Source organism: Caretta caretta, chromosome 8 (assembly GCF_965140235.1).
Source record: "Caretta caretta isolate rCarCar2 chromosome 8, rCarCar1.hap1, whole genome shotgun sequence".
Lineage (NCBI taxonomy): Eukaryota > Metazoa > Chordata > Testudines > Cheloniidae > Caretta > Caretta caretta.
In genome coordinates this window covers 5,120,193-5,148,157 of record NC_134213.1, presented here as the reverse complement: position 1 = coordinate 5,148,157, position 27,965 = coordinate 5,120,193, and the positions used below count along the sequence as shown (strand labels likewise).

The following is a 27,965-nucleotide window of genomic DNA, read 5'->3' as shown; positions in this document are numbered from 1 at the left end:
GTGTACAAGTCTTCACACCTCCTCCACTGCACCAACCTCACTCCCTAGCCTCCTCCCAGGTCTTCCTCACTCAGCCTTCCACCCCGATCCTCTCTCCTGCCAGTGCTGTGTCTAACCCAGACTGTGAATGTCTTAGGGCAGGGGCATTACCGCTCCACGTGTCTGCCAAGGCCCAGTTGCCACATGCGGGCTTCTGCTCAAGCTTTGGTTGAGCGGGACTCACGGGAAGGAATCAAACCAACCCAGTCAGTGTTCAAACAGGCACAACACAAAACATTCTCCTTTATTTCTTTGACAATACGGAGAGTTTTGTTCAAAGAGGAAAAATCTGCTCATAAAAATCCAAATGGACTCCAAGCAAACTGGAGCGATTCCAATGAGTCTCTACCAGACGCGGACATGGAAGGAGACGTGGCTCCGGTGGTCACCCTCCATGGGGCTTGCCAACTGCTAAGCTAGATCACTACTGCTAAATGGGAAAGCCTTAGCAGCAACTTCCAGACACTGCCCCCATCACATCTTATCTGTGCTGCCAGAATAGGCATGACAGCAAACCGGGTGGGTCCCGGGGGATGAACAAGGTGTAGGGTGAACAATGCTGGCCAGTCGAATCTGCAGCCAGTCGAATCTGCAGGCCTTCTGATCAGCTTGGCGAACTGGTTGCGCCCACCACAAATAAAATAAAGGCACTTCCCAAAGTTCAGTGGAGAGAAAACTGTGTGTTTGTCATTGGCTTTCAAACCCCTTTCATATTTCCATTCCTAGCAGCAGCCAATCCCTTCTGTAATACACTGCAGCCCCTCTGTATGGACACCCCTGCTGTCGTTCTACCCAAAACTCAGGGGGTTCCCACACAGGCCAGGCAGCCAAAGCCCCTCACCCCCAGTTGTCCCACCACTACGGTCGCCTTTGGAGATCACCATGGGCCCAGTGCTGTAGTAACAGGTGCAAAGCAGGAGAGGGAAAGGCCAAGTCCAGGGGTGAAGACAAAAATCCAGCTTTGACCCATCCTTACCAGCCACCCCATTCTGTCTTTAGCTTCTCAGGAACTGCAGGCCTCAGTTTATCTGGATTGTCATCCCCCAAGCAAGGCACTTTGTCGGGAAGTAGGGAATCAAACCTCCAACGTTGGAGGGTGGGGGAGGAAGGGTGGTGGGGGTGAGCAGAGGTGCTTGAACTAGCTGAGGGGATCGGGGTGGAGCAGGCAGGGGGGCTGGAGATTCTCAATCCTTTCCTACATGGTACAAATAATACCGAACACAGTGAGAGATGATCACCTGAACCATTCTAGATCCAAGCTCATACGCCAGATACTCTGCTGGTGTAAATGGGAGTAGCTGAGGATGTGGTGCAAAAAGAGACAAAAAGAAAAGAGAGGAAGAGCTCCTCTACCTTGCTCCAGCATGGCCTAGACTGGCCTCTCCTGATAGCACATGGAGTCCCCCGATAGTAGTTGGGAGAGATGGGACAGGCAGGGCTACGATCCTGGCAAATCTGTAACCCAGCGAATAACTGATTATTTTTTAAATAAAGAACTAAATAAAATTAAACCCAGCCCCATAGAAATAATCTTCTTGTTGGGAGAGAAAACTACCAAGTCTAGATAATCTGCAGAAAAGCAGCCACAAAGTCCTAGCTCACCCTCATTTCCTCCACCTTTCATCTCATTCCATTGTATTCAGTGACAAGGCGAAACTAGTTAGAGGCACTCAGACTCTTGCTCTCCTGCTACGGAGAAGTTTAGATCCAGCTCAACCTTAGCATCACAGGCCCATCATTAGCCAGAAGAATCCCAGATCCACTCATCCGAACCATTCTGAATTTATGGACATTTAGATTTGAAGCCCCAGCCCCAAACCTGTCTCTATCAGTTTCATCTGAAGGTTGCATCCAAAACTGGAAGGACCTCATCTTCTGATCTCGGTTCAAACTGCAGCCAAAATCTAAGGACAAAAGCTTTCAGCCCAAAATGGCAGAAATATCACGAGAAATGCTGATCTCACAAGATTTCCATCGCCCAAGATGACGGAAATCTCATAAAATCATTTGTGGGCCAAATTGCCTGAGATTTTGGTGCCTTCAAACCCAAAGCTTAATGAGCTGGCCCAGAAGCAGAATCCCATTTTAAACTCAATCCAGATCCAACCGCGGCCTCTTTGGCACATCTCTAATCTGAGCAAACTCTCCCTGCCTTCCTCATTCCATGGCATTCCTCTTGCAGCAGATATAAACTACATGGGAAGGTCTCTGAGTTACTATAAAGAATTCTTTCCCACGTGTCTACTGGTGGGTCTCACCCACATGTTCAGGGTCTAACTGATAGCCATAGTTGCGGTCGGAAAAGAATTTTCCCCCAGGTCAGATTGGCAGAGACCCCGGGAGGCTTTTTGCCTTCCTCTGCAGCATGGGGCAGGGATCACTTGCAGGTTTAACCTACTGTAAATGGTGGATTCTCTGAAACTTGAAGCCTTTAAACCATGATTTGAGGACGTCAATAACTCAGCCAGAGGTTATGTGTGACAGGAGTGGGCGGTTGAGGGTCTATGGCCTGCAATGTGCAGGAGGTCAGACTAGATGATCACAATGGTCCCATCTGGTCTTAAAGTCTCTGAGTCCATGAGAAGCAGGTGGCTGACCATTAGGAGAGCAACACAGCAACATCTCTTAGCATTGCCAGACTGAATGTGAGGCAGAAGCTTCCTGCAAATTCAGACACCCAAACAAAAGCAGAGAAGGAAGCAAACCTGAAAGACGGAAACATACTGAACTGGATATATTAAAATAGCAACTTCTCTTTCGGGATTTTTGGACATAAGCAGCTGTTAGAAGCTGACCTGAGAAGATCAGATTATTTCATTTAATTTAATTAATTTAACTTAACTCTTTTTTTTATGGACTATCAGATCAAACTCATGATTAAAGACAGCAACTCACGGGAAGCTACTGAAACCTCCCCCCTCCTGTTACAACTCTTCCACTCATTTAAAACCCCTTTTCCTCACCTAGCGTGCAGAGACTGGGACAAACTAGCAAACACTAGTGACCCTGATCGTGGAAGAGCCCAAAACGATGCGACACCTGGCATTTATTTCTGGTTGCCCTCGAGAGAGATTTCTCGATACCAAAATAGCTTGGCATGTGGCTTTGGCTCATAGAGGCAAGCCAGTGTCCTTAGCCTGGCCCCACCTTCAGACTTGCTGCCTTCCTTAGACCTACTGAGATGCTCCTAAATCCCCTAAGCATCTTATCAAGACTGCATGGACGGCGTGGTATCACTAATGGATCAAGGACTCTAGCTGCCTCTGCATGCCATTGCCAGCTCTGTTTGCCGGAGAGGCTTGCGCGCGGCCGGTTGCTAAGGTCGGTGTGAGGATGAAAAGACAATAAAAACATGGAGGCCAAACACAGAAATAAAACCGGTGACATCTCCATCCCCGGACCTCCAAAAGAAAGTGCTGAGCAAATTGGCCAAGGCACCGGCAATGCCCCAGATTTTAGATTCTGCCTCTCGGGCGGACGTCTGCGAGTTGGTGGCCGTAATCACGGTGCTGCAGGATGCCGGTCAGGATGTGCTTCAGCTGAGTGAGGCGGGCCCGCAGCGAGGTAGTGGCAAAGAGCCGGAGCTGGTCAGATGGGTCCAGGGGCAAGATGGAAATAAGCCACCAACACCAAGCTGGTCCATCTTTGGTGGCCTAGAAGAGAGAGAAGAAAGCTGCAGTTCAGAAAGAGGATGGGAGCTTGACACAAGCCCAGGCAGTAGGGCCTGGGACCTGTGGGATATCCTGTAGGAGGCATTATGCCCCTGGTGGACAGGATCGCCCCGTCAGACCATTGTTAGTCAGATGTCCACTTGGACATCTTAGTTACCCGTCAAGGGCCAGGCCCATTGCAGAACAGAACCAGGCTCCAGAATTGAAAGACTCAGACATATATACCACACGGTGCTCCAGAGTGCAGCTATGGCCAGAAAAGGGGCTGCAAACATGGCAATTCCTTACTCAAAACACCGCTTTCTGGGTCTTCAGATGGCTCCCTGCTTTGCTGACCAGGGGGCCAGATCCTCTCCTCTGTTATATCCACACAGCCCCACTGGGGCTACCCCACAGCAGTGTGCACTGTGTCCAGTGGCTTTTGCAGAAAGGAGAGTGTTGCCTACAGCAGTGGTTCTCAAAGCCGGCCCGCTGCTTGTTCAGGGAAAGCCCCTGGCGGGCCGGGTCGGTTTGTTTACCTGCCGCGTTCGCAGGTTCAGCCGATCACGGCTCCCACTGGCCGCGGTTCGCCGCTCCAGGCCAATGGGGGCTGCGGGAAGGGCGGCCAGCACGTCCCTTGGCCCCCACCGCTTCCCACAGCCCCCATTGGCCTGGAGCGGCGAACGGCGGCCAGTGGGAGCCGCAATCGGCCGAACCTGCGGACGCGGCAGGTAAACAAACCGACCCGGCCCGCCAGGGGCTTTCCCTGAACAAGCAGAGGGCCGGCTTAGAGAACCACTGGCCTACGGCAGTTCTCAGTGGGGAAAGCCTTACCCAGGGTATCTTTAGGACCCTTTGTTTGCCCTTTGTTTGGGCACATGCAGCTCCTGGATCTGAATGCAGCACTGCAGCACCTATTCATGCCATTTAGGTGCGCAGTTGGGCACCTAAGTAATCTGAAAAAAATGCTCTTTAAAATGTAACCAGGTTTAAGAGAAAATACCCCACTCGGGGGAATGAGGACAGGGCCTGCCTCTAGTTTCAGGCTGTCTAAAGCAGCGTAAAGTCCAGTCACATTCAGAAGAGAATCTTTGCAACCAGTAGAAATGTACTCGCTTAAGAAAAGGAAAGCTTCTGTCTGCAGAGTCTGAAACCATCAGAAGAATGTGACAAGCGAGTCGGATCCAGCCCTTTGGGCACCTCGTCCCTAGCCAGAAATGCCATTTCCTTGAAGGAGCCGCAAATATTTACCTTTTTTATTTTGATTCCAAGAACAGTTTAAAAATATCTGTGGGCCGCCTGTTAGATAGCAGAGGGTCACAAACCGGCACTAAAAATGATGCTGAGCAAGGGAAACCCTCTCAAAATAGCAATAGGAGCAACTACTACGCGAGGCAGACCATGTTGCCTTAGTTGTCCCCTCTAGGGTCCCCGCCAAACAGCAAGAGCTTTGTGGGGACTGGTTCGTCCCACAGCATATACTCTAAAACCAGGCAAATGGGTCTCACGGTTGACATATTCACCAGGACAGAGCCCGTGAAAACTCATGGTCGTGCACCTGGGATTGAGATATATCCGCTGAAAGGACCTCCCCCTGCCCTCCCTGCTCCAGCTCAGACCCCTTGCAGGGTTTAGCCATGAGATCATAGTAGGTTCCCCTAGCAATTCATCTTGGCATGCAGAATACCTCAGTTTCCCCTGTGACCATATCACTGTCCTCAAACCTGTTCTTGTTTTAAAAAGGAGAGAGTAATACATTGCTCTTTGGGGCAGGGACAAGCTGCAGCACCTAGCACAATGGGGCTTTGATCCCCAATTGGCACTTTTACAAACAAACATACATTTGGGCAGAAAATAGCCAGCCCAGTTGCTCAGTAGCGTGGAGTGCAAACTCCGCCCCCTTTTCCCCCCAGGTCTGCTAATGTACGATGGTGTGGCCTGCAGAAAGCCCTGATGGTCCAGTCCTGGGCTCCCCACACACTGCTCCACCAAGGCACCTCACTCTCGACCTGCAGTGCCTTTTGCTGCTCCTGCCCTGGACATCCGGGCCTTTTATTTTGTAATGATGGACTTCTGCTTGGTGCCTGTTCGATTTTGAAAAATCAGAGAGGGTACAGAGTTGATCTGCAAGAGTGATTCAAGTTTGGGAGAACCCCTCATGATGAGAGAGTAAAGGAGCTCACCCAGGAGCATTTCATGACAGTCTCTAAGTGCCTACACAGGAATCTCTCCGCTATGAGAGGTCTTTAATCTAGCAGACAGAGGCATCGTGGGATCCAGTGGCTGCAAGCTGAAGCCAGCTACATTCAAGCTGGAAATCAGATGCAAATTTTTAACAGTGAGGGTAATGAACGACTGCACCAGCTCCTCAAGGGACACGACGGATCCTCCTCCGCTTGGAGATCAAGCCTGGATGTCTTTCTAAATGCATGCTCTACTTCCACCACGGGGCTCCAGGTGATGCAGGAGCTCAGGTTAGAGCTCACAAGGACCCTTTCTGGCCATTGCATCTGTGGAATCTGTAAGTTTATTTCTAAGAAGGCAGCCATCCCAGAGGCGCCTCGCCAGCAACTCCCTCATTACCTGGATGTCCTCTTCCTTCTCAGGCAGGGGGCCGCGGTGCATCAGAATCTGCCTCAAGGCAGCATCCCCGTGTTCACAAAACTTCTGCGCCTGCTGGTAGGTGCACTCGTGCAGACGGTGCAGCTCGGCCAGCTCTTCCCCTTCCACCTGGCCGGTGAGGAGATGAAAGCAGAATGAAAGGAAGAGTGATGGGGAGCACTCGGTGAGGGGGTGAGAGATCAGGGGAAGGGAGTTGGAAGGAGACAGTGCAGGAGTGGTGAAGATAGGAGAGGAGAAGAAATCAATACAGGGATTTTAGATAAACTGGTTCAGTAACATAGTACATGCAGGAGCAGTGCGAGCACGGGTGAGGTTCCTCTCTGCAGCAGGCAGTGCCAACCCAGCATGACACTGCTGTCATCCCAGCCACCCGCCCCCACAGCACTGTGTCCATTTAGTGGCTCCTCGAAAGGCTGCAACCAGCAGAAGTTGGCCTGGGTCAGCTCACTCGCGGAGGGGGCCGATCCCATGTGCACAGCACCGGTTCCTCGTTCAGCACCATGTATGGTGAGCTATACGACCAGCGGGGGGAAGGGATGCCCTCCATGACGAACCTGGCCTGCAGCACAGAGGTGGGGGCAGCCAGTTAGGCGTTGGGTGCAAGGAGGTCAACATGGGTGAAACGGCTGAAGTCCGTTCTTGGAAACCCCCGCACGCTCTAAGCCTGGGAAGTAGAGATTATAAAGCAGCAAGGGATGAGCCGGCAGCAGATGGCTGGAGCAAACGGAAATTCTGAGCCCCAGAAACGCACCTGGAGAGAACGTTCCCATGCGCCAGAATTCACCGTTCTGGGGTAGCCCCATTTCAACCGGTGGTCTGCCCTGCTGAATGACTGCTACTGCCCCTGCTGTGCATTTATACAGCAGCCCTACGGGCTGCTCTCACCTTCTCGTCCTCCAGGTACTCGATATCAGCAGTGTTGTAACCGTCCCTGTGTCCCCGCCTCAGCACCCGGAACCGACGCCTTCCTATCGTGTCCACCAGGGATCGCCCGTCGGCCAAGAACTCCATGTGCTGAATCTCCAACATGCAGCCGTAGTCCGCAAAACTGGAGCAGATGAGAGGGGAGTATGAGGAGGAGAGGGAAGGAGCTTAGGCGTGAGAGCAATGCGAGAGCGTCTTTCCACAAAAAAAGGAAGAAAAAGCCCCAGTAACTGGCTGGATGAAGGCCCTACACACAGAGAAGTTCCCTGTCAATCTGTAAAACCCTCCACTAAGCCACATACATCTGCAAGGGAGTGATTCCTCCAGTGTCCATGACACTGAATTATGTCCAAGCTACGCAACCGGTAACTATGGATATATTTTACTCAGGGCTCTTGCATATCATTGCCGGAGCCCTGAGCATCTTTGACCCTTGTGACCCAGGTGGGCAGCCCACCATCTTCCCACCAGGGGAGAGGGGTTTTGCCTTTTGGAGCCTGTCAGTGCTGTTCTGAAAGGAACTAGAGGGGTGCCTCTTGGAGGATCTATGCAGCTTCCTTTCCCCACCCTCCAAACTCCCTTCATGTGGATCATTCTCCTAACGGGGGTTTCCAACAGAAATGCTGGAAGAGCTGTAGACCACAGCACTGCTGTACCTGGCCCTAACCACTGGACCATCTTTCTTCCAGCCTTGACAGTGGCCCCCCGTGGACATCACAGGGCCCCTAGACTGACAGCTACTATTTTGGAAGATAAAGACACAGGAATTGACATGTCTACAGCAAAAAATGGGGCAGTCGATAGGTCTGAGAGGATGAAGCATAGGTAGTGGGAGGAGGGGGTCACAGATGGAGAGATGAGAATGCAGCTGCAGCTGGTGCCTTGGTCCATGGCTCACCTCTTCCCACTCTCATACATACACATGCCAAACATCTTCGTGCCGGTCTCCTGGCACCTCCGCATCATGAGACGGTAGCGAGGTTCGAAGACGTGCAGCGGGCACGAGATGCCCGGGAAAGACATGGTGCACACAAAGATGGGGATGTTCTTGGTCAGGCTGCAGGGAAGGGGATGACAGGAAAGAAATTCTTGGTCACTGCTTTGAAACTTCACCCCTTTTCCGTGTGGACGTGGCAAGAGCAGCACATGGAAAAGCACAGGACACCAAGTCTCATCAGTCTCAAGGAATCAATTTATACTTAGCAGGACCTGGCCAGTCTCATAAACCTGCTCTTTAATACTGCATTCCACCAAGAGGCAAGGGATGCATGAAGAAACAATGCTCTGGCCTTGCAGAATAATAAATCATCGCCTCAGATCATCCAGGGGGCTATAACTCTGCCAATGAAGCCATCCAGCTGATCTGATATGGAGGCCCACTGGAGAGAACCCCACCAACCCACCAGGTAGCAGCTTCTCAGTGGGATCCTCTCTGTTCTCTGAAGGGCCCTTTGAGACTGAAGGTCTCCCCTGTCCACATTATGGTACAGGCACGTACACTCGCTCTCCCGCCCCTCTCCCCACAAACACACCCACACACATATATTGAAGACGTTCTTTGTTTACTTTGAGAGCTCTGCCATCTCAGCCTCATGCACCCATTTCCTGTCTGCCAGCTGCGAGGGAAAGGTGGCCGCCATGATCTCCACCAGCAGCACGGTGGGGTTGTACTTCCCAGCCTTCAGATACTGGAAGAGAGGGAAAGAGAAAGAAGTACAACCTTGGTCAAAAACATTCACGGTAGTGCAGGGGCCCAACTGAAGCTGGGAACTATCCCCACCCCTCATGGAGCCAAAGGCCATTTCAGATCAAAGAATGGGAAGGAGAGAGTCCACAATCTTCTCCCAGTGATGTAGGCCCCGCCCATTCCAGCTATAGGAGGGTTTCCCACAGGTGTAATAGGATTAGGTGTTATAGGAAAGGAATTGCCAAACTGGATCAGACCTATGGTCCATTTAGTCTAGTATCCTGTCTCTGACAGTGGCCAATATCAGATGCTTCAGAGGAAGCTTCAAGAAACCCCTGAGATAATCTGCTTTGTGATGGTCTCCTCTTAATCCCTGTTAGTTAGAGATTCCCTTAACCCCCGAGGCATGAGGGTTTAATCCCCTTCCATTTTTGTTAGCCTTCACTATTATAACCCTAGATGTATATAAATGTGCAGTTCCTCTGTGAATCTAGCTAAATTCTTGGCCTCAACTAGTCTTGTGGCAATGAGTTCCACAGTCTAATTGCATGTTGTGTGAAAAAGCATTATACGATCACACATACATGAGCAGACCCAGTACCCCATCTGGTAGAGAACAGTGCTTGCCAATGTACAGCACAGTCCTAGTCTTATACCCTCCTAGTTTGGCCAATATTGCTTCCAGGCCTGCTGCTTTTACAGCTGGAGCGTGTTAACAGCAGTGCTCCGATCTCCCTTCTGCTCCAACCCACAGAGTCACCAGAGGCTTCCTCTTACCTCTCTCAGGCTCTGTTTGCACAGTGGGCAGTTGGGCCTGTGGTCCAGACAGCGCTCCAGGCACTCCTTGCAGAAGGTGTGGCCGCAGGGCGTGGTCACTGGCTCAAAAAACATCCTGCAGAACCACAGGCACAAGGTTGAGCAAACCGAAGGCAGGAGGGTGGAAGAGGGGTGCGTGGAGTTACAGGCCATGATTTGGCCTTAGAAGAGGCGAAAGCCCAGGACGGAGAGAAGCAGAGAGCAGGCCCCCCAGGTAGCTGGGTCCCAGTCTAGTTAAGGTTTCGTAAGCCAGCAAAGCATGTGTGCTCTCTGGGCAGCCAGTGCGAAGGACGTGTGGGAGGCTCGCGGACGCACACTTTGAGCTGCTGCAGTCTGAACCAAAGCGAGGGCACTGCTTTGCGGGCAGCCCGTGGCAGATGGAGTTACCACACTCTGGGTGCCACGTGACCAGGGTGTTAGGGGGCAGGGTGCATCTTGCCCGCCACTGACACATGTCTCTCTGTGGCCAGAGCTCACGAAGGACCCACCGCGCTCTTAACAGCCCCAGCTGTGCCCTATGGCACCTAGGACTCACCGGCTATGCGACCTGTCAGGATGCTTTACTGGGGACCTGGCGGAGGCTGGAGCCAACAGGAGAGGAGACTGTGTTGCCGTGCTTACACCCCAGAAAGGGGACGAGCACTTTACTGGGGATCTGCTTGTTAGTTTGTTCTATGAATTACTCTCACTTCTGGGGGGCAGGGGGGAGCTCTTAGAGCTAGAGCAGAAGGATGGCCACTGGTTAGAGCACTAGCGGACACCTGGGTTCAAGCACTGCCCTGCCATAGACCTCTTGGGTGAGTCTCATAAACCCAGAAGGGACCATTAGATCTAGTCTGACCGCCCCTGTATCACAGGCTATTAACCTGCACCCAAATCCCGCTATGTCGAGCCCAGTGACTTCACTTAAACTCAAGCATTTCAAACCTCAGGAGACTAAACTGCTGTGTACCACAGGTATCAAGTACAAGTGAGACAGAGATCCCACTGATGCCCTGCAATGGCAGGGAACTGAGTAGGTGAGACAGAGCTTTGTGATCCCAGGAGGGGAGCCAGGCCTCATTTGCGGAAGAAAGTGAAAAACTCCCAAGGTCCCAGCCAGCCAGTGGGGGCAGATTCCATCCTGACCCTGACTATAGCGACCAGTTAGACCTTGAGCATATGAGCTAGACCCACCAGCCAGGCATCTAAGACAGACGATTCTCTGTACCAGCTCAGAGCACTGGTCCACCCCAACCAGTATCATGTCTCTAGCTGTGGCTCATCTCTGATGCTTCAGAGGAAGTTGGGGGGGAAAAGATTCAAAGTGTATGTTGGGGGTGGGGATTCCTTCCTGACCCCAGCAAGTGACTGGCTGAAGCCCTGAAGCATGAGGTTAGACAACAGTCATTATCATACTGTAGAGCTACACGTGTTATGAGCATGCTGAAGGCAATGCAGACAATCCCATTCCCTCCATGGTCCATGAAGGAAGGGGCTGAACAGGGGGAAGCACAGACTCACAGTCAGTCTATCTGCTTCAGGTGCCCATCTGTAAAACAGGACTAACAGCCCTTCCTTCCCTCACAGGGGTGCTGGGAGGATACATAGCTTTAAGAGGGTCAGGCAGCCGGAGGCTATGGCAAATGGAACCATAGAATTACCATAGACAGAGAATTCACCCTCTGACTCCTGCCCAGCACCTCCATCTTACAATGCAAGTCAGCTCTCCTGCACCTGGTGCTCACTCCCCTAATAGCCAAGCCTCCTGGCAGGCAACTGACTGTAAAGGAAATGTGCAGCTGAGTATGACCAGTGTCTGGAAGACACCTGACCCCATGACACTCAGTGACTTTGCCCCAGAGCCTCACACATCACTGAACATCTCCGCTCACATGGCCATCTCCTCTTCGCCAGGAGCAGCCAGCCTAGCAAGTTATTCCCAGAACTTGCCAGCACTTGCCAGTCAATTTGCCAGGAGGCCCCAGCTCTGTGCAGCATCTTGGCTCGCACAGACCATTTCCTCTCATCGAACTGACGTCTACCCTAATGGATTAGTCGCATTATTATTTTTAATCGAGGGAACTCAGGCTTAAAAAATAACCAGCCCTCGAGCTGCAGACCAGGACTGGGTCATCCAGAGGGATTAGCGCTTCAAGCCACTGCTCCTGGGTTCAGAGGCTGATCTGAAGTCCCAGGGTGGTCATGGGGGCCATGGCTCAGGGACAAGTTGCCTGAGCGCAGTGCGGCCATAGGTCTCTGCTAAACAGAGGCCTGAGGAGGGAGCAGCAGGTTTAAGGTCAGGACTGAGGAGCCCTGGCAGAGCTGTTTGTTCAGGTCCTGTCTGCTGCTGGCCAACATACCCAAGCACAAGGCCTAGTTCTCCTCCCGTCCCTGCTGGTGGGCATTAAGGGTAGCTCCACCGAGCCAGAACACAGTCAGACCCAACTCGGAGAAAAGGCCGCATGTACCACTTCTCCTTGTTGCAGGGGCAAGCCATGTCCCAGATCTCCTTTCTCGCGGCTGGGAGAGGCCAGCCGTTTGTGAGGGAACATGCCCACCTTGGCCTGCTGCTTAGTTAGCTGAATGCTCCAGTGTGAAGCCTGTCTGTGATGCTGGCTTACTGCTTAATCAGAAGTATAAATCACCGAAAGCTTATGCTCAGATAAACTGGTTAGTCTCTAAGGTGCCACAAGTCCTCCTTTTCTTTTTGCGAATACAGACTAACACGGCTGTTACTCTGAAACTTCCCCTGATCGGCAGCCTGGGCTCCGATCGATGGAGTTAAACCACTAAAACCTCGGAGATCAGCCCCACAGCATCCCTGCTGGAGTCCTGGTGATCCCACACACGCTGTCTCGTCCCTGCACCTGCCTAGAGGCAGGGCAGGGGTTTCCTCTGGAGGCAACCGGGGCGGTCAGCATTAGGCAATGAAAGACGCTCCATCCCACCAGCACCGACGAAGGCCAAGCATGCTGCCTCCAGAGCGTTCCCAGCAATCTCCTCACCCAGAGAGCGCTAATGACTGGCCTATGTGACTTTCCGTAGCAGGCGGCAGGGTCCCACCAAATGGCCCCAAAAGCCTTCCCCCGGGGGAGGGGAGGGTCCACCCAGACATGGAGAGTAACAGATTATTTGGGACAAACCCAGGGAAGGGAGAGAGGTCATGGGCCAGCAAGAGAGTAGGGACCAAAGAGGGACATAGAGCAGAGAGCCCTGGACCAGTGCCCACTGCTTGGAGAAGATGTTAACAGGCCAGGACGTGCTGCCCAATGGAAGCGCCAATCATTGGGCTAACATTTCTCTCCTGGCTTCTCTCTCTCCATTACAGTTTGGGCTTCTGGACACTTGTACATGCCTCGTTCCCCTCCTCAAAAAACAGTCCTGGGATTAAACGACTGGCGATTTTCAGGTACATTGGGCCAAATTCACCCCTAGTTTAACTCCACCCTCCTCAGTTCATTTACAGTGTGGGTGGTACATTTCCCACGCTGCCCATTCGCTGGCTGAACCCCCCCCCCCCCCCCCCCCCCGTGTAGCTACTAGGAGCAGGGAAAGGGTTAGGAGCGACCTCAGGCCCAGGCTGCAATGTACAAACGTCTTTGTCTTCTTGTTGCGCGCACATGAGCCTTCAGGAGCGGGGAGGAGGACAGCTGTATAACGGTTCCAGGTACTCAAAGAGTTAAGTGGATAATGAAGTTAATTTTAACACACCCTTTGGCAAGTTTCACTTGGTTTCGCTATCAACTCACTCAATCACATGGCCCTCAGCCTACGGGTGCCTAGTGTTTTCATTACAGTGAATCACACAGAATGCACTAGGAATGCTGACTTACGAGTTGGTGGTAACGGACTCTGTTATCGACATCAAAGGGACCGACCACACATTGTTATCCGTGTCCTGCGCGCTTTATCGTGCGTCCCTCGTTTAGCTTTGCCTGCGCTTGGGCATGAAAAATTTAGCAGCAAGATGTGAGCAAAAGGTCTGGGCCAGCAAACTGTGCCCCCAGCTCGGCAAAAGCCGTTTGGTGACTCACCGTATGCAGAGGGAGCACTCCAGGTCAGACACGCTCAGTAGGTCCCTTAGCTCTGGCTCATGGCGATGGCTAGATTTTGCTCCTGCTGTTTCCTCCCCGATACCTAGAAGCAGAGGAATGAGTGATGCCCTCTGAGAAACGTTTGGGGGTTTTCATAGATTTAAGGAGAGAAGGAACCTCTGTGATCACCTCATCTGCCCTCCTGCAGCATACAGCCACAGGGTTTCAGCTGGGTGGATTTCAAATGTAACATTTTAGCAGGCAGTGTGGCCTGGATCTCAAGTCTAGTGAAGCAAGCGTAAGACCAGGAGCAATCATTTCTGCCCTGCCACTAAGTGAGTCATTCTGCATGGCCTGAGTGAGTCATTTCATCCCTCTAGGTCTGTTTGCCCATTTGGAGAATGAAACTAATTCTCCGCCTCCCACGGGTGGTATGAGGTGTAAGTCGTTACTACCCAGACAATGCTTTGAAGAGGAAAAGCCAAAGTGCTAGGTAGCATTATCTAATTGCGTGTGTGTGTCGCGGCAGTCATCATGCCCAAAGCTAAGGCCAAGTTCATACTTTGGAAAAACATTTTCCCCCCGTGTGTACAGGACAGGAAGTGTTTCTCACTCCGGAATGGAGGGTCTGATCCAAAGCCCCTGGAAGATATTGGGAATATTTCCACAGACTTCTGTAGGCTTCTGGTTTGAGAGCAAAGTAACTGCACTTGTCTTTTAAGCCTGTCTATGTGGAGGACACACTGTAACTGGAGCAGGCATTAACAGCTGCCTTTCTAAGTGAGAGTATGCATGGGGAAATCACCCTGCTAAATATGCTGGAAGCACATCTGCTGGAAGAAGGGAATTCACAGTACAAATGGGATGGGATGGAATTCACAACCACATGATGCTGTACTTCCAAATACAACTCCAACCTGAATCCAAATACCCCAAGCCAGTCCCCCCAGCCTACGAGACCAGGTGAGGGGGATAGACACTGTCCAGTTCAGGTCATGGCCTTCTGCTCTGTACTTCCTATGATGAGGAGTCTGAGAAGGTGTGACTCTAGGGTGGAGTTTGACCACATACAGTCAGAAGTCTCTGGAGTAGACTCCTCTACCCGGCTTGGTGAGGGGACACACTCTAGAGGAGACTGACAAAGCCTCATTAAGAAATGTTGGGTTTCCACAACCACTGAGTCTCTTCTACTCTCCATGAATATTAAGCCCTATCCACCGTAGGTCCCAATGCCAAGAGAGAGGCTGCAAACTTCCCCTGCAATGGAGGACAGGGTGACACACACACTTGCGGCATTTCGATGGGCTTCCAGGTGTCTGCAAGGCCTCCTACCTAATGATCTCCCCTCTTGCTTCTCTGTCGAAGTCCCTGAGTCTTTCCTTCTCCTCAGCCACCAGGCAGGCTGCTGGGGAATTCGAGGCTCCAACTGGCTAAGTTCAGACAAAGCTTCCCCCTTCCCATCCTCCGTCTCTCTCTCTGGATCCTGGATCACAAAAAATAAAAAGTCAAGCCTGATACCCCTGCCTCTCCTGCGTTCCCCATAGACACGTCTGCACTACTGAGTCACAAAGGGGAAGGATTTTCCACTCATGCTGGGCATGGGAGCTCCCAGGGAAGGATTTTACACCCACACTTCAGAGGAGAAACACACACACATTACAGAGGAGAACAAAGATGCTGTCCCCTTGTTATCCAACCGGGGCACCTATCATGCATGCAGAGGATGGCCAGTGTTGTGCTTAAAACATGGGCCAACTCTCTCCAAGCTCCGCCCACTCCCTGGGTATGGCTGAACCCACACTCCCCCATCTCCACGTCCCTCCTCGCCTGGCGGGGTCTCCCAGAGAGGGTAAAGTAACAATAGGAGAGGAGCTTTCATTAAGAGAGCTGGCCTGAATTTTTCCTCACGTAAAGCTTTTCATCAAAAATCCCCCCCCTTTTTTTTCCTCGAAAAACGAAACACGGGGGGGGGGAATTTGCTGTCACATCTTTTGTTGCCTGAGATCAGTTTGGAAATATTTTGCTTACCAAAAACACGGCAGGGGGGAAAAATCTGGAAAATGGGCGCATTCTCATACCTGCCCAATCCCTTCACGAGATGCGGGGGTATCGCTTTCCCGGTGTTCAACCCGCTCTGTTCACCCCTTTGCGGTGCTGAATCTCTGCTAGCTGCAACTCCCTCCGTCTTTCCTTCACCCCTTTCCCAATCCCAGAGAAAGACACGTCAGTGCTCTTGGTTACACACACCCACCCCTCTGAGTGACTATCTTCACCTGATCTTTGCACCTGCACGCATAACCATAGCGGGCCCAACAGGCCTCCTCACCTGCCCATACTCTCCTGCCGCAGAGGGCCTTAGCAGAGGGCCTGCTCCTTCCTTCCCTGAGCTGGAGCTTTTAAAGTCCAGGCTGGCAGCACTCAGTAGTTCCACAACAGTGCCGGGCAGCGGGGAGTCATCCTGCGTGAGGAGCTGCAGGCAGAGGAGTCACGTCACACGTTTGGTGCAGGGAAAGCACACCATAAGGTGGAATGTGGATTCTAGATTGGGGTGGAAAAGTCTAAGCCCTCAACGCCCTCTGTCGTCCCTCCTCCCCCCACAACCCTCTATATTCTAGAAGCTAGGCAGGACCAAACTCCAGCCATGCCTGATGGCTATAGGACAGGGTAGAGATGAAGATCCAAGCCCAATTTCTTATCTTCAAAGCCTCTGGACAGAATCCTGGTTTCCTGCTGCAATGACACACCAGTTCTACCCGTTGCCACACTAATGCCTGGGCAGCGCAGTGAGCCGGGAAGAAAGGGCGGTAGAAGAGAGCGAATACGACGGTGGTGATTAACAGCCGTGGGGACTTTGCCAACAAAACTGGTACAACACGGGCAGGCACAGTGCAAACCGCTCCACCCACAACCGTGTTCCTCGCCCTGGACTCGGATGGAGGAAACGTCTCTGTGCCCATGGAAGCATGCCAGGGGTAGCAAGCGGTGCCAAAGGTCATGGTGATTTCTGTAAGGGGAGGGACACTGGCCAAACAGGATCTGCACTGAGATCCCCGCACTCCGGGCTGGCTTGACTGCTCTTTTTCAACCAGCCTGGGTGCAGTGCCTCCGCTAAGCATTGCCAAGGCCAGAGACTTGGAGCTGCAGCTCGAGAGGCAGTTTTCTGGACAGGAAAACTGCAAGGCTTTTGCCTGGGGAAGGTGGGGGGTGAGGGGAAGGAAGCCTGTTCATAGTTGCCCTCAGGAAGAGACTATTCCTCACTCCCACGCTGGCAGGGTTAGCGACTCGGTGGAGCAGGATGCCCAGTCTCCGGGAGGAAAGGAGCACCTCATCGCTCTATTCAAGGGCACTGAAATCCATGCCCAGATTTCTACCTCCTGGGGAAGTCGACAGGTTTAAAGTGGGGCCTGGCTCTTGGCTGAAAGGCCCCGGGGCACGCTCACCTTTTCCATCTCGCGCTGAGCGGCAGGGAAGCTGGGATTCAGTGCAAGGCAATGGTGGAACTGCAGCAAGGCGTCGGACTTCTGCCCCATCTCCAGCAGCACCTTTCCTTTCCTGAAATAGCCCTGCAGAGGAGCAAAGCAAATAGGACCGAGCCATACAGATTCCCCGTCCGGATTAGTCACCAGCTGGTTGTTTTCTTTTAAAGGGAACCTCATGCCACTGAAAGGCGCGAGCTTGGCAGCCCTAGAAACCCAAGTCCTCATTATATCAGCTCAACAGGCAGCATTAATATAAGTTTGCCTACCAACGCAGACCTTGCGGAACCCCCTAAAAGAAACCCCAAATGGCCACTTCGGCTTCCCTCTGAGAAGCCCCATGAACTGAGCTATGAATCCCATGAATGTCATAAAAAGCCGTGTGTTGTGAAATGTGAACTCCGTACTGCTGCTGTCTCCAAGAATCACAGAAATTACAGATGGAAGAGACAAGAAGGCAGCTAGTCCCGCTGAGCAGTACGGAATGTTTTGTAGGCTGTGTTTTTAACACACTGCCAACATGGGTACTGCATGATATGGCTGGTTTTCTATAGGATAGCGACCTACTACTGCTGCTGGCTCATAACTTTACTCTTTAAGCTCACACACGAGTGTTTGTTCTGTGGTGCTAAAACAGGGGTCAGCAACCTTTGAGAAGTGGCGGGCCAAGTCTTCATTAATTTAAGGTTTCACATGCCAGGAGTAAATCTTACATTTACAGGGGCCCCCGACGGAGCCCCAGACTGGCAGCGGGGTTCAACATTCAATATTTGCAACTTGTCACTTAATTTGGTTAATGTGCTTCCAAGTAAGACACACCCGATGACTGTGTAGAGAGCAAGCGCGTGAGTTCAGCATTAGCAATGGACCATGAGCCCGGCTTGGTAACCAGCTGCACCAGGGCTGCTGGAAGGTGGTGGCATTCAAAGGTTGGATCCTCTGCACAATGAGCACATTTTCCCATCCACTCTCTAGATCTCTGTTGCTGCTCTCTGCAAGCTGTCCCTTTCCCAGACATCCCCCAGGGACACAGGGAAGGGCCACCATGAAAGTTTTCCAAACTATAGGCCAAGGGAGGCTAGAAGAAACCCCTTAGTGGCTATTGCATTTCCCCTGCACTGCCGGGACCTGGCTCCAAATTAAGCTGAGCTGAGGGTAAGATATTTGCATCTGGGTGGAAATTTGGCAGTTTTGGAGTCCAAAGAAAATTTGTGACACTGAAAAGAAAAATCCTCTCATCTTTCTGTATAATTTGTATTAGTACAGCCATTAAAGACATAGCACCACATGGTGCACTCCAGCCAAGCAATGCTCAGTGCAGAAAATGAGGGGACAAAGACACCTTTGTGCTCAGTCCCCAGTGTAAATTAGAGCAACCTCAAGGCTGCTGTAATTTACATCCGATTGCCCACAGCCCCCAAACCTCCAGTTCACTCCAGCCATGCTCTCTCTTTTCCTTGATGTGCCCCTGGTACACAGTGGGCTGCAAGGGAAGACAGCACAGAGCCAGCCATGCCCGCTCTTCCCATGGGGACCCACTTATGCTGAGAGTACTCCCTCATGGGGAGATCTGGCTGCCCTTGTGTAGCTGGAGAAGTATAAAGGGGCCACAACGCCACAGAGAATCCAGCCCACACTGTGCAAACACACACAGAGAAACCAGATCTCTCCAAAACCTGGGCAAGTGAGCTCAGAAAAATCAAACGGCATGAACATTTGTCACTGTCATATTATGCAAAAGGCCATGCTACTCCCTTGCTCACAGACGCTGAACGAGGGCCAAAGAAAAAGAGGTCAGCTCCACCCATGGTGAACAAGAGCCTGTGTCATAAAGAAACCATGGGCCCATAGTCTGGCATAATCAGCCAGCTCAGTTTAAGCAGGCAGGCTGGAGACTGAGCTGCCTTTCCCCTTCAAGGTCTGGCCTGAAATCTCTAGCAGGGCGCTGGAGGTGGGAGGGAGCCATGCATATAACTCCTTTTATACTGGGCTTGTCTAGCAAATGTCCTGTTGTACCTGGCCTGTGGGGGGAAAGCCAAGAAGAAAGCACCTACTTCCAGCATTTAGTGAGCCACAGGAGATCTCACCATAGAGAAAACAACTCTATTTTGCCTGGCAACATACAAGGGAACAACAGCTGTGCCAGCGGTAACAAAAAATGGCCTGGTCCCCTTATGCCTTTGGCTAAGATCAAGTGTAGTATCTGTTCTTATCAGTTTAATATCTGATACGTCCTCTATCCGAGGACTATTTATTATATAAGGGATGAACTTCCTGCCAAAAGCACCTTGGAAAATGCCATCTGATTTCCCAAGAGAAGGGATGAGGGAAGGGTTCCCACCTGTGAGCGTCTGTCCTCAAAGGCTCGATAGTTTACAGCATCACATGACAACACAGAGGCGTCGCATCGTGGTGGAGCATTGCAATGCACAAAACAAATGGTGTGCGCTTGATAGTCTAGCAAGTTAATGCTTGATCCAATGCCCATTAGAGTCAATGGAAAGAGTCTCAATTTTTATAACAGGCATGGGATCAGGCCCTAAGACTCATGGGATGCTGATCTGCCCATGAATTTCAGGAAGAGCGGCCAAAAGGCAAAGCACCCTGGAGCTGGAGGGGGGAAGAGGCTTAATGGAGAAGACCCTCTAAAACTGCAACAGCTGGAGAAGGGGAGGGATAGCTCAGTGGTTTGAGCATTGGCCTGCTAAACCCAGGGCTGTAAGTTCAATCCTTGAGGGGGCGATTTGGGGCAAAAATTGGGGATTGGTCCCGCTTTGAGCAGCGGTTGGACTAGAAGACCTCTTGAGGTCCATTCCAACCCTGATATTCTGTGAGTTCTGAGTCCCAGCGCTGAATCCTCATGCACCAGCAGATAAGTTGCTAGGTGCATCCTGTTTGATAACAGATTCAAATTTTGCTCTTAAATATTTGTAGGACCCCCTCCCCATCTCCTTTGGACAGCTCTAACTCTCTCCGGGGCAGGGCAGGGGTTCATAGAAGTGTGGCAAAACAAGATCAGGGAGATGCGTGGGGCCAAATGAAGCCCTCTGGAGAAGCGGGGAGGGAGAGCTCGCCAGCATTTTTAACCCCCTATTTAGAGTTCTAACCGTCCCAGGAATGAAATCCCCCTGTCCCTGTGAGCAGATGGCTACAGCCCCAAGCTCAAGCTCAACATTTTGCACCACATTTTGTTTCAAGGAGCCGTTGTAGCCCACAGCAAGTGCCCCATCCACCTTCTTGTAGCAGAACAAACCCACTAGCCATGCACTGACGCACCTCAAACTCTTCTGGCTCACTCCGGCACACCACCTCCAAATCCTCCAGCGCCTCTGAATACTGCTGCAGGGCCACATACACCTCCGACCGGCACAGCCTCAGCGAAACATCATCAGGAGCTGCAGGCAGAAGCCCTCAGTGCCGTTAATACAAGGTCTGCACTCAGGATCTCCTATACACGGCAAGCCGCATTCTGACCTAGTGCAAACAGGTGCAAGTCCTATGGAAATCTCCTGGACAAATGCAACTGGGAGGAAGGGGGGTGTACAACATCAGAAAACAGGTGTCAGGGGTAAGTAGTGTAACTTGCACTGACTTGGCATTGGATGAACAAGGCAAAATAAGCACAGCTTGCACATCGGAGCGCGGAGGAGAGGGTGTAGAAGGAAAGCCAGCCAACAGGATAAAACAGTTGTGACAACTGTTTTGCACACTCATTGTATGCCAAATCGGTGAGACTTGCGCTATGTTATCACATACGCTTGCATTTGCATTCTGATCAACTTACGCCATGATTCTGTCACCACTAAATTCACACTGTTGGCCCTAATTATTTTTTGTTAATGACTTAATTTCAGGCCAGGATGCAGAAGAGTCCATAAGGCAATGAATATGCAGGTTAGCACTCTCAGAGTAGAATATTCACATCAGACACATGACTAAGAGATCTTATCCAGCTAACTAGATGATCCAGTCTGACGTGAGTCACAGATGTCAATATTTTATAATAGGAACTGGTAATGCAAAAGCAGGCTACGGTTAAACTAGAGTTGGTCAACAAAGCTAAAGACTCTATAATTCCAGACCTTAATTCATGAAAACTCTGAAATTTTCAAAGCTGTTTTAATTCTGCTGGGTTTCCAAATGGGCCCAGTTTTTCATTTTTGATCCACAAATATTTACAAGGATTTCTTTTATCTGCATTACTATATTCCCATGGTTTGGAAATTTCTCAAAAATGATTTTTTTTTTTCAATTTTGAAATAGACACTTTTCATTTAGGGTGCACTTCTGATTTTTTGCAGAAGCCTGGCGCGTGGTGAATTGGTCCGATCCAGAGTGGTACAAGCGTCAAAAACAAAAGAAAACAAACTGAAAACTGATCAGTAAAAAATGAAAATGATACATAAAACATGAAGAAAACTGTTTTTCAACTGAAAGTTTTTGACCAGTTCTACTTACTTAGGGTATCCCAAGTAAACTACCCACCCTTAGAATAATGAATCATGTATATTATCGTAATGCCTAAGGACCAGCAAAGATTGGGGCCCCACTGTGCTTGGTGCTGTAAAAACACAGAGTAAGAGACAATCTCTCTCCCGAATAGATGAGCCAGACACAGGCTATGGGAAAAGGACAGAATAACAAGCAGAGCAACCAGTTACAAATCAGACTGCTTAGAGACAGGAAATCAGAGCTTCCATTTCATCTAGTCCCTTTCCTTGCTAATGCTGAACTGCTCCCTGGTTTTTAATCTCAGGTGCTTGGTGTAATAAGGCTGAATCACAGCCAGCATCCCTTCAGAGACTATTCAACAATCTACGAAACCTAGGGATTCCCCTTTCCCACCCCAAATATCCAGCCTTCAATTTCCCTTCATTCCAATTTATCCTGATGTACCCAATCTCTTAGCAAGACCTCAACTGAGTGGAATCTGACCATGCATATTAGAGCTGCCTTTCAAGAACAGGACCTATTGGTTCAAGGTTGGGGGGGTGAGGTGGGGAAAGGGGCTGTTCTCCAGACATCCAGGAGCAGTCTTTTGGGACACAGCTGTGCTTCTGTGGCTGGAGAAAGAATATAAATAGTCCCTGTGGTGGGCTGTTGCCATAGAAGGCCCAGGGGCGTCTGCTGTGAGTCACTGAGCGATGCTGCTGTGAGACATTCCAAAACAACATTTTGGCTGAGGACCCATAGGCTGCAGGGACACGAGACAGCCACTAGGTCCGTCTGACCAAGTGTTTGCGATTTCCATGTCAAGGAAGATGGATGGAGGAGGAATATGGAACAAAGAGAGGGAATCTGTATCCCTTATTGGCCAGATTCCCAGCTGGTGTAAATCAGCATAAATTCAATGCATCTACACCAATTTACACCTGCTGAGGTTCTGGCTCTATGTTTTCAAGTATAAATTTAGACTGAGATTCCCCAAAGCAGCCTACGGGAGCGAGGAATTCAGTTCTCAATGACAGATTAATAGCAGTTGGGCACCTTCGAAGTTCCCCGCTTTAGCACCAACGAAAGGTGCCATAGTGCCCATTCTACAGACCTCTGCTAGCTCCTGGACAGACGCTTACACTGGGCCTCATCCACTGACCTGGTGGGATCACCTCTAAGGTTTGCCTTTCTTCCAGCACTTCCACTGTGGATTCCAGGGGGACTGCTGATGTCACATGGCCACTTGTTCACTAACACCCCCAATTCTAATTTCACAGAGGTTACCGGATAAGCATAAGATGATATTACTTTCAGACCCTACTGACCTAGGCTGGATTTCAGCCGATGACTTGTAGCTAAAAGGCTCCCTGGGTCAACTGGTCATACCATATATTAATTTGCAGAGGGGGCCACCTATCCCCCAGTGTGCTGGTAATTTTCCTGGCCAAGCAGTCTGTCTATGAATATTTTCTCTCTTTCAGGTTTCAGGGTAGCAGCCGTGTTAGTCTGTATTCACAAAAAGAACAGGAGTACTTGTGGCACCTTAGAGACTAACCAATTTATTTGAGCATAAGCTTTCGTGAGCTACAGCTGAATGCATCCGATGAAGTGAGCTGTAGCTCACAAAAGCTTATGCTCAAATAAATTGGTTAGTCTCTAGGGTGCCACAAGTCCTCCTTTTCTTTTTCTCTCTTTCAGTCACTCCTCGTGAGAATGTTACATGACTGCTGATGGGTACAAGCTTAATCAATGAGAAAGCCTGGCTGTGAACCCCCTGCCTGTCTCTGTAATCCACAGCTGGCGATGCACAGCGGATTAGAGAGAGAAAATACCCCTGCACTAATTATACTGCTGGCTCTCCAGCACTGCCAGGAAGGCTCATCTCCCCGAGCACTCCAGATGCTAACTTCGGAATGTGAGGAAAGGCCAGCTCGATAACATCGCCTCCGTGTTTGCGCTGGGGAAGCCGTCACCCTGCAGGGGGTTTACTCGGGTGGGTATCATTTGGGCTGCCCTGGTGCGTTAAAGTGAGAGCTTGACAGCAGTGACCCAGAACCAAGCTATAACAAGGGCAGGCGCGGTGCCATCCTTCTGAGTGAACAGAAACGCAGTGGCCAGGCATCCACCTCTGGAAATTCATTTGTGGACAAAGAATAGTCTTGAGAAAAGAAGACAGAGGAGGGAACTGATGACAGTCTTCATATGTGTGAAGGGCTGTTCTAAGGAGGATGGTGATCAAATGTTCTCCATGTCCACTGAAGGCAGGATAAGAAGTGATGTTAATCTGCAGCTTCAGGTTAGGTATTAGGAAAACTCTCTAACTATAAAGGTAGTTAAGTTCTGGAATAGGCATCCACGAGAGGTTGTAAAATCCCCATCATGGCAAGCTTTTAAGAATAGGTTAGAGAGGGACGGTCTGGGTTTATTTGGCCCTGCCTTAGTACAGGAAGCTGGACTTGACGACTTCTCGAGGTCCCTTCCAGTCCTACATTTTGGTGATTCTATGATTTTATGACTAAGGGGGGCAAAAATCTGCTGCTTGATGTGAGTGTTAAACTCCCACTCTAAGAAAACTCAGCCAAGGACTGCTCTGTAGCCAAAGAGGAAAAGGGCCTTGGGCTAAAATTGAGCAACAAACTGGAAACGCTTTCCAAGCAGTTATAGTAATTTTACTACAGATAAGAGATTCTAGCAAAACCGCTCTGAAGAAGACACGCTGCTGAAATGTTAGCAGCGCTCTCTTCTCCATAATAAAACAATCATAAGCGCTCTGAACATATGCTCTGGTGGATTGCTCTGTAGAAGCCTGAGGGTGTTTGGGGTGTGCAGCGGATTTGGGCTTGGTTTGCTAGGTACGTTTCCCAAGCACACAACACTGCCAGTGTACCTGAATCCTCTGCCGTTCCAGGCCTAGGCTCTGATACAGTTCTGCCAATGAGCCGCAGTCCTGGCGGGCCGACAGCTGTGACTGTGATGGCCAATGAGACTATTTATTCATGCAAACATACCTGTCTTTACTGTAACCTTGCCCACATCCCCATGTGTCTCTTTATCCACCTGTTTCAGAGTAACAGCTGTGTCAGTCTGTATTCGCAAAAAGAAAAGGAGGACTTGTGGCACCTTAGAGACTAACCAATTTATTTGAGCATAAGCTTTCGTGAGCTACAGCTCACTTCATCGGATGCACCTGTTGTGTCTTGTCATAATCCTGGAGAATGAGCTCTCTGGAGTAGCAGTTGCCTTTCCTTACTTATCTGCTCGGTGCCTAGCACAACAGGGCTCTGATCTCTGACTGGGTCTCCTCTCCCGGGTGATAGTACTATATATATAATAGAAGGAGATGCAGCCCCTCCTCCCAATGCTAGTCTTTGAGCCAGGACTGCCAACCAAACTGAGCTGTGCAGTGTGTTTTGTTAAGAGGAGAAATGGAAACCACGGTGAAATCACAACTCATTTTTCATTTGGGGCCTGAGCGGAGCTCAGAATCCAGAGGGGAAGAGCTAGGGTGTGACTATTTTGCACTACTTCACCTGTCCTCTTCATGTGTGTGTAAAGACAGAATGCCATGGCCATTAGTATTCACAGGTTTAATGATGCCTACAGATCGTGTTTATTTGCCACGTGCACCGAGACACATGTGAACTTGAGCTTGCGGGGGAAAGTTCAAGATCTGGCTAGATGTTCTTTTTGTGAATGTTCTGTTTTACGTCTGTGGCTGTTGCCTAATGGTATTTCATAATCTTGATTGCCACTATAAGTTAAGGAGAGGTCCACGATTCCCACTGATACACTAGCTCATTGGCAAAAGTGACATAAGGCAACTGATGGATTAACAAAGCACTGCCTTTGGTTAACTGCAAAGTGCTTTTTCATTTCCCTTGAAAATAATACAATTTTTTAAAATGTTGTTTATAGACAGGCAGTATCCATGACCAAGATGGGAAGTTCTTCTGGGCAGGGATTGAATATTTTCTCTATGTTTGTACAACGCCGAGCACCAGGAGACTGGTGCAACAGCAATTCAAATGATAAGAATAAAGACAAGTTGGGGAGATGGTAAGCATAGAACCAAGAACCTTTGGAGCACACATATAGTGTAACAAGGATTTGGAACTTTGAACATTTTTCTTACATTTCTTTTGCAGGAATCCCATGATGTAAAATAAAACAGTAATGAAAATGTTAATTAACACACAGGCATGCATTTGCTTCAAGACTGTTGATCAAGCAATGGTGATGCTGAAAAGTGATGCATGCCTTTTGTTAATATGTTGGATAAAAGGATCTGCTCAGGACACAGTGAGGATTTATTAGCCATCAGCAAATTAGTTACATAGAAACACTGCATTCCCAGGTGCTGGTACTATGGTGATTAATGAATCAATGTTTGTGCCATGCACTGGAAATGCAAAACTCTAGCTAAACGCTAAGTGGTACTCAGTATTGTTCCTGTCCTAGGAGCAATCCACATTCCCTCCTATGATCAGAAAATACAGGGCCTGATCCTGCCGGCAAACTTCCCCTGGAGGTCAATCCTAAAAGAAGACTGCAGGATCCAGCCCTGGCCCTTGGAGACCTGGGAGAGTAGAGAATTAGTCAAACCTTGGCTAAGAGTCTTTGCCATAGCTGTACTCTCCCAAGAGGCAGCGGTGACTCAGACAGGTGTAACTGTGGGTGGATACAGGGCGATGGTCTCACAACCCTGCTGATGATTTTCCATCTTCATAGCCTTTTTCCAAATGGCTCCAGCCCCTGTGACCAGCAAAGTTGGGCAAAGAACTTCCTCTGGGGCTGACACACTGCTGGATGTGAGCACTCTGCAGCTACTGGTCTTCCAACTTCTAAACCAGCTGTTCCCCTCCCATCCTCTGGGACTGACACACCGCTGGATGTGAGCACTCTGCAGCTACTGGTCTTCCAACTTCTAAACCAGCTGTTCCCCTCCCATCCTCTCATAAACTCACCCCCCCCCCCCCGTAAATAATGGCTCCGATTCCGCTGCCATTTACACACATGAAACCCTTTGGACTAGTGGCTGACAGCAGAATTTGCCCCAGCAACTGTACCCCTCGCCCTGCTGAAGAAGATGCCCCTGAAGGAAGAGCAATGACTGCTCACACGCCTGGAGGGAAGCTATATACGTGCCGGTGAATAACGTAAACAGGGCGCAGGGCTTGCAAAAGAGAATATCGGCAACTGCATGACAAGCAGAGGGCTGTCGCTATCTGAACTTTGGAGCTTTGGTACAGATGATAATAAAAGTGCCCTTTTGAAAGTCCTGCGGGGTGGGGTTGGGAGGAATTAAGCCCTTCATCTGCGCAAGCCTGGTGAAAATGAGGTTGGCTTCAGCTGCATCCGTCGGTGACACCGGGCGAAGTCACAGCGTCGTGCGCGGAGCTCTGAGGGTGGGGTTCCCATCTCAGCTAATAAAGTGGATCTTTATTGACAGGAAACTGATAACGAGAGAGACGGTGCCGCCTCAGAAGCAGGCGCGCCTGGCGAGAAGTTACATAACCAGGAACGGGTGGGGGTTCGCTTTGTTTGGGTGCCTGGATCCAGGCGTTGACCAGCCTCCCTCCCCACCACCCCCAGACCCTTGACCCCCCGCCACGCTTACCCAGTTCGAGCCCCTTCTGGGTTGCCCTCAGGGCGGCCCTGTAGTCGCGGCTCCTGAGCAGATCTTGCAGGTGGCTTTGCAGCCGGGCCAGCTTGGTGTCCCGGTCCAGGCACTTCTCCAGCAGGCTGCCCAGCAGGACGTTGCCCTGAACAGCCCTCAAGCCCAGGAGTTTCAACCTCCCCCGGCACAGAAGGCAGCGGGAGGGCAGCGCGTCGCCCAGGCACCGCTTGCAGAAAGAGTGGCCGCAGGAGACGGTCACCGGGTCCCACAGGACAAACCGACAAGCGGGGCAGAGGAAAACTTCCATCGCGGGGAGCTACCGCGACCTTCCCGGGGCAGCGGCGCGCCGCATGGGCGGGCGCCGGGGGATGCGCCCCTGGAGCGGGGGACACTGCGCCCCGGCAAGCAGGGGAGACGGGGAGCGGGGCTGCGCCCCTAAACAAGGCGAGGGGCGCAGCTCTGTCCTGGCTTCTCCTTCCCCTGGCTGCCCGGGACCCGCGCAGGTTGCTCGGGGTGGCCCCTGTCTCCTGCCCCCAGCGCTTTCCTCCGACGCCTGCCTCCTTCTCGGGCTCGCCGGCCGCCCAGCCCCTGCCCGGGCTCAGCGCCGCGCCGGGGGGGCTGCTGCTGCGGGACCCATCCGGATGCACCCAAGGACCCTCCCACGCCCCTTACCCCATCCCCGCC

The 27,965-nt window shown here is 50.9% G+C and overlaps 1 protein-coding gene and 1 pseudogene across 1 annotated transcript; one reads left to right on the top strand and one right to left on the bottom strand.

Annotated features, from left to right (window-relative positions):
- Positions 1-252: 252 nt before the first annotated feature.
- On the bottom strand, positions 253-27,965 carry LOC125641171 (LON peptidase N-terminal domain and RING finger protein 1). The gene is made up of 12 exons (XM_048860678.2): positions 27,282-27,965; positions 20,507-20,625; positions 17,195-17,317; positions 16,081-16,224; positions 15,087-15,237; positions 13,755-13,857; positions 9,700-9,814; positions 8,802-8,923; positions 8,134-8,292; positions 7,197-7,359; positions 6,273-6,419; positions 253-3,692 (listed from the first exon to the last, which is right to left on the bottom strand). Exons 1-12 carry the CDS (start codon positions 27,586-27,588, stop codon positions 3,495-3,497), a joined length of 1,851 nt encoding a protein of 616 aa, XP_048716635.2. The 5' UTR covers positions 27,589-27,965; the 3' UTR covers positions 253-3,494.
- Positions 19,397-19,506, top strand: LOC142073140 (U2 spliceosomal RNA; annotated as a pseudogene).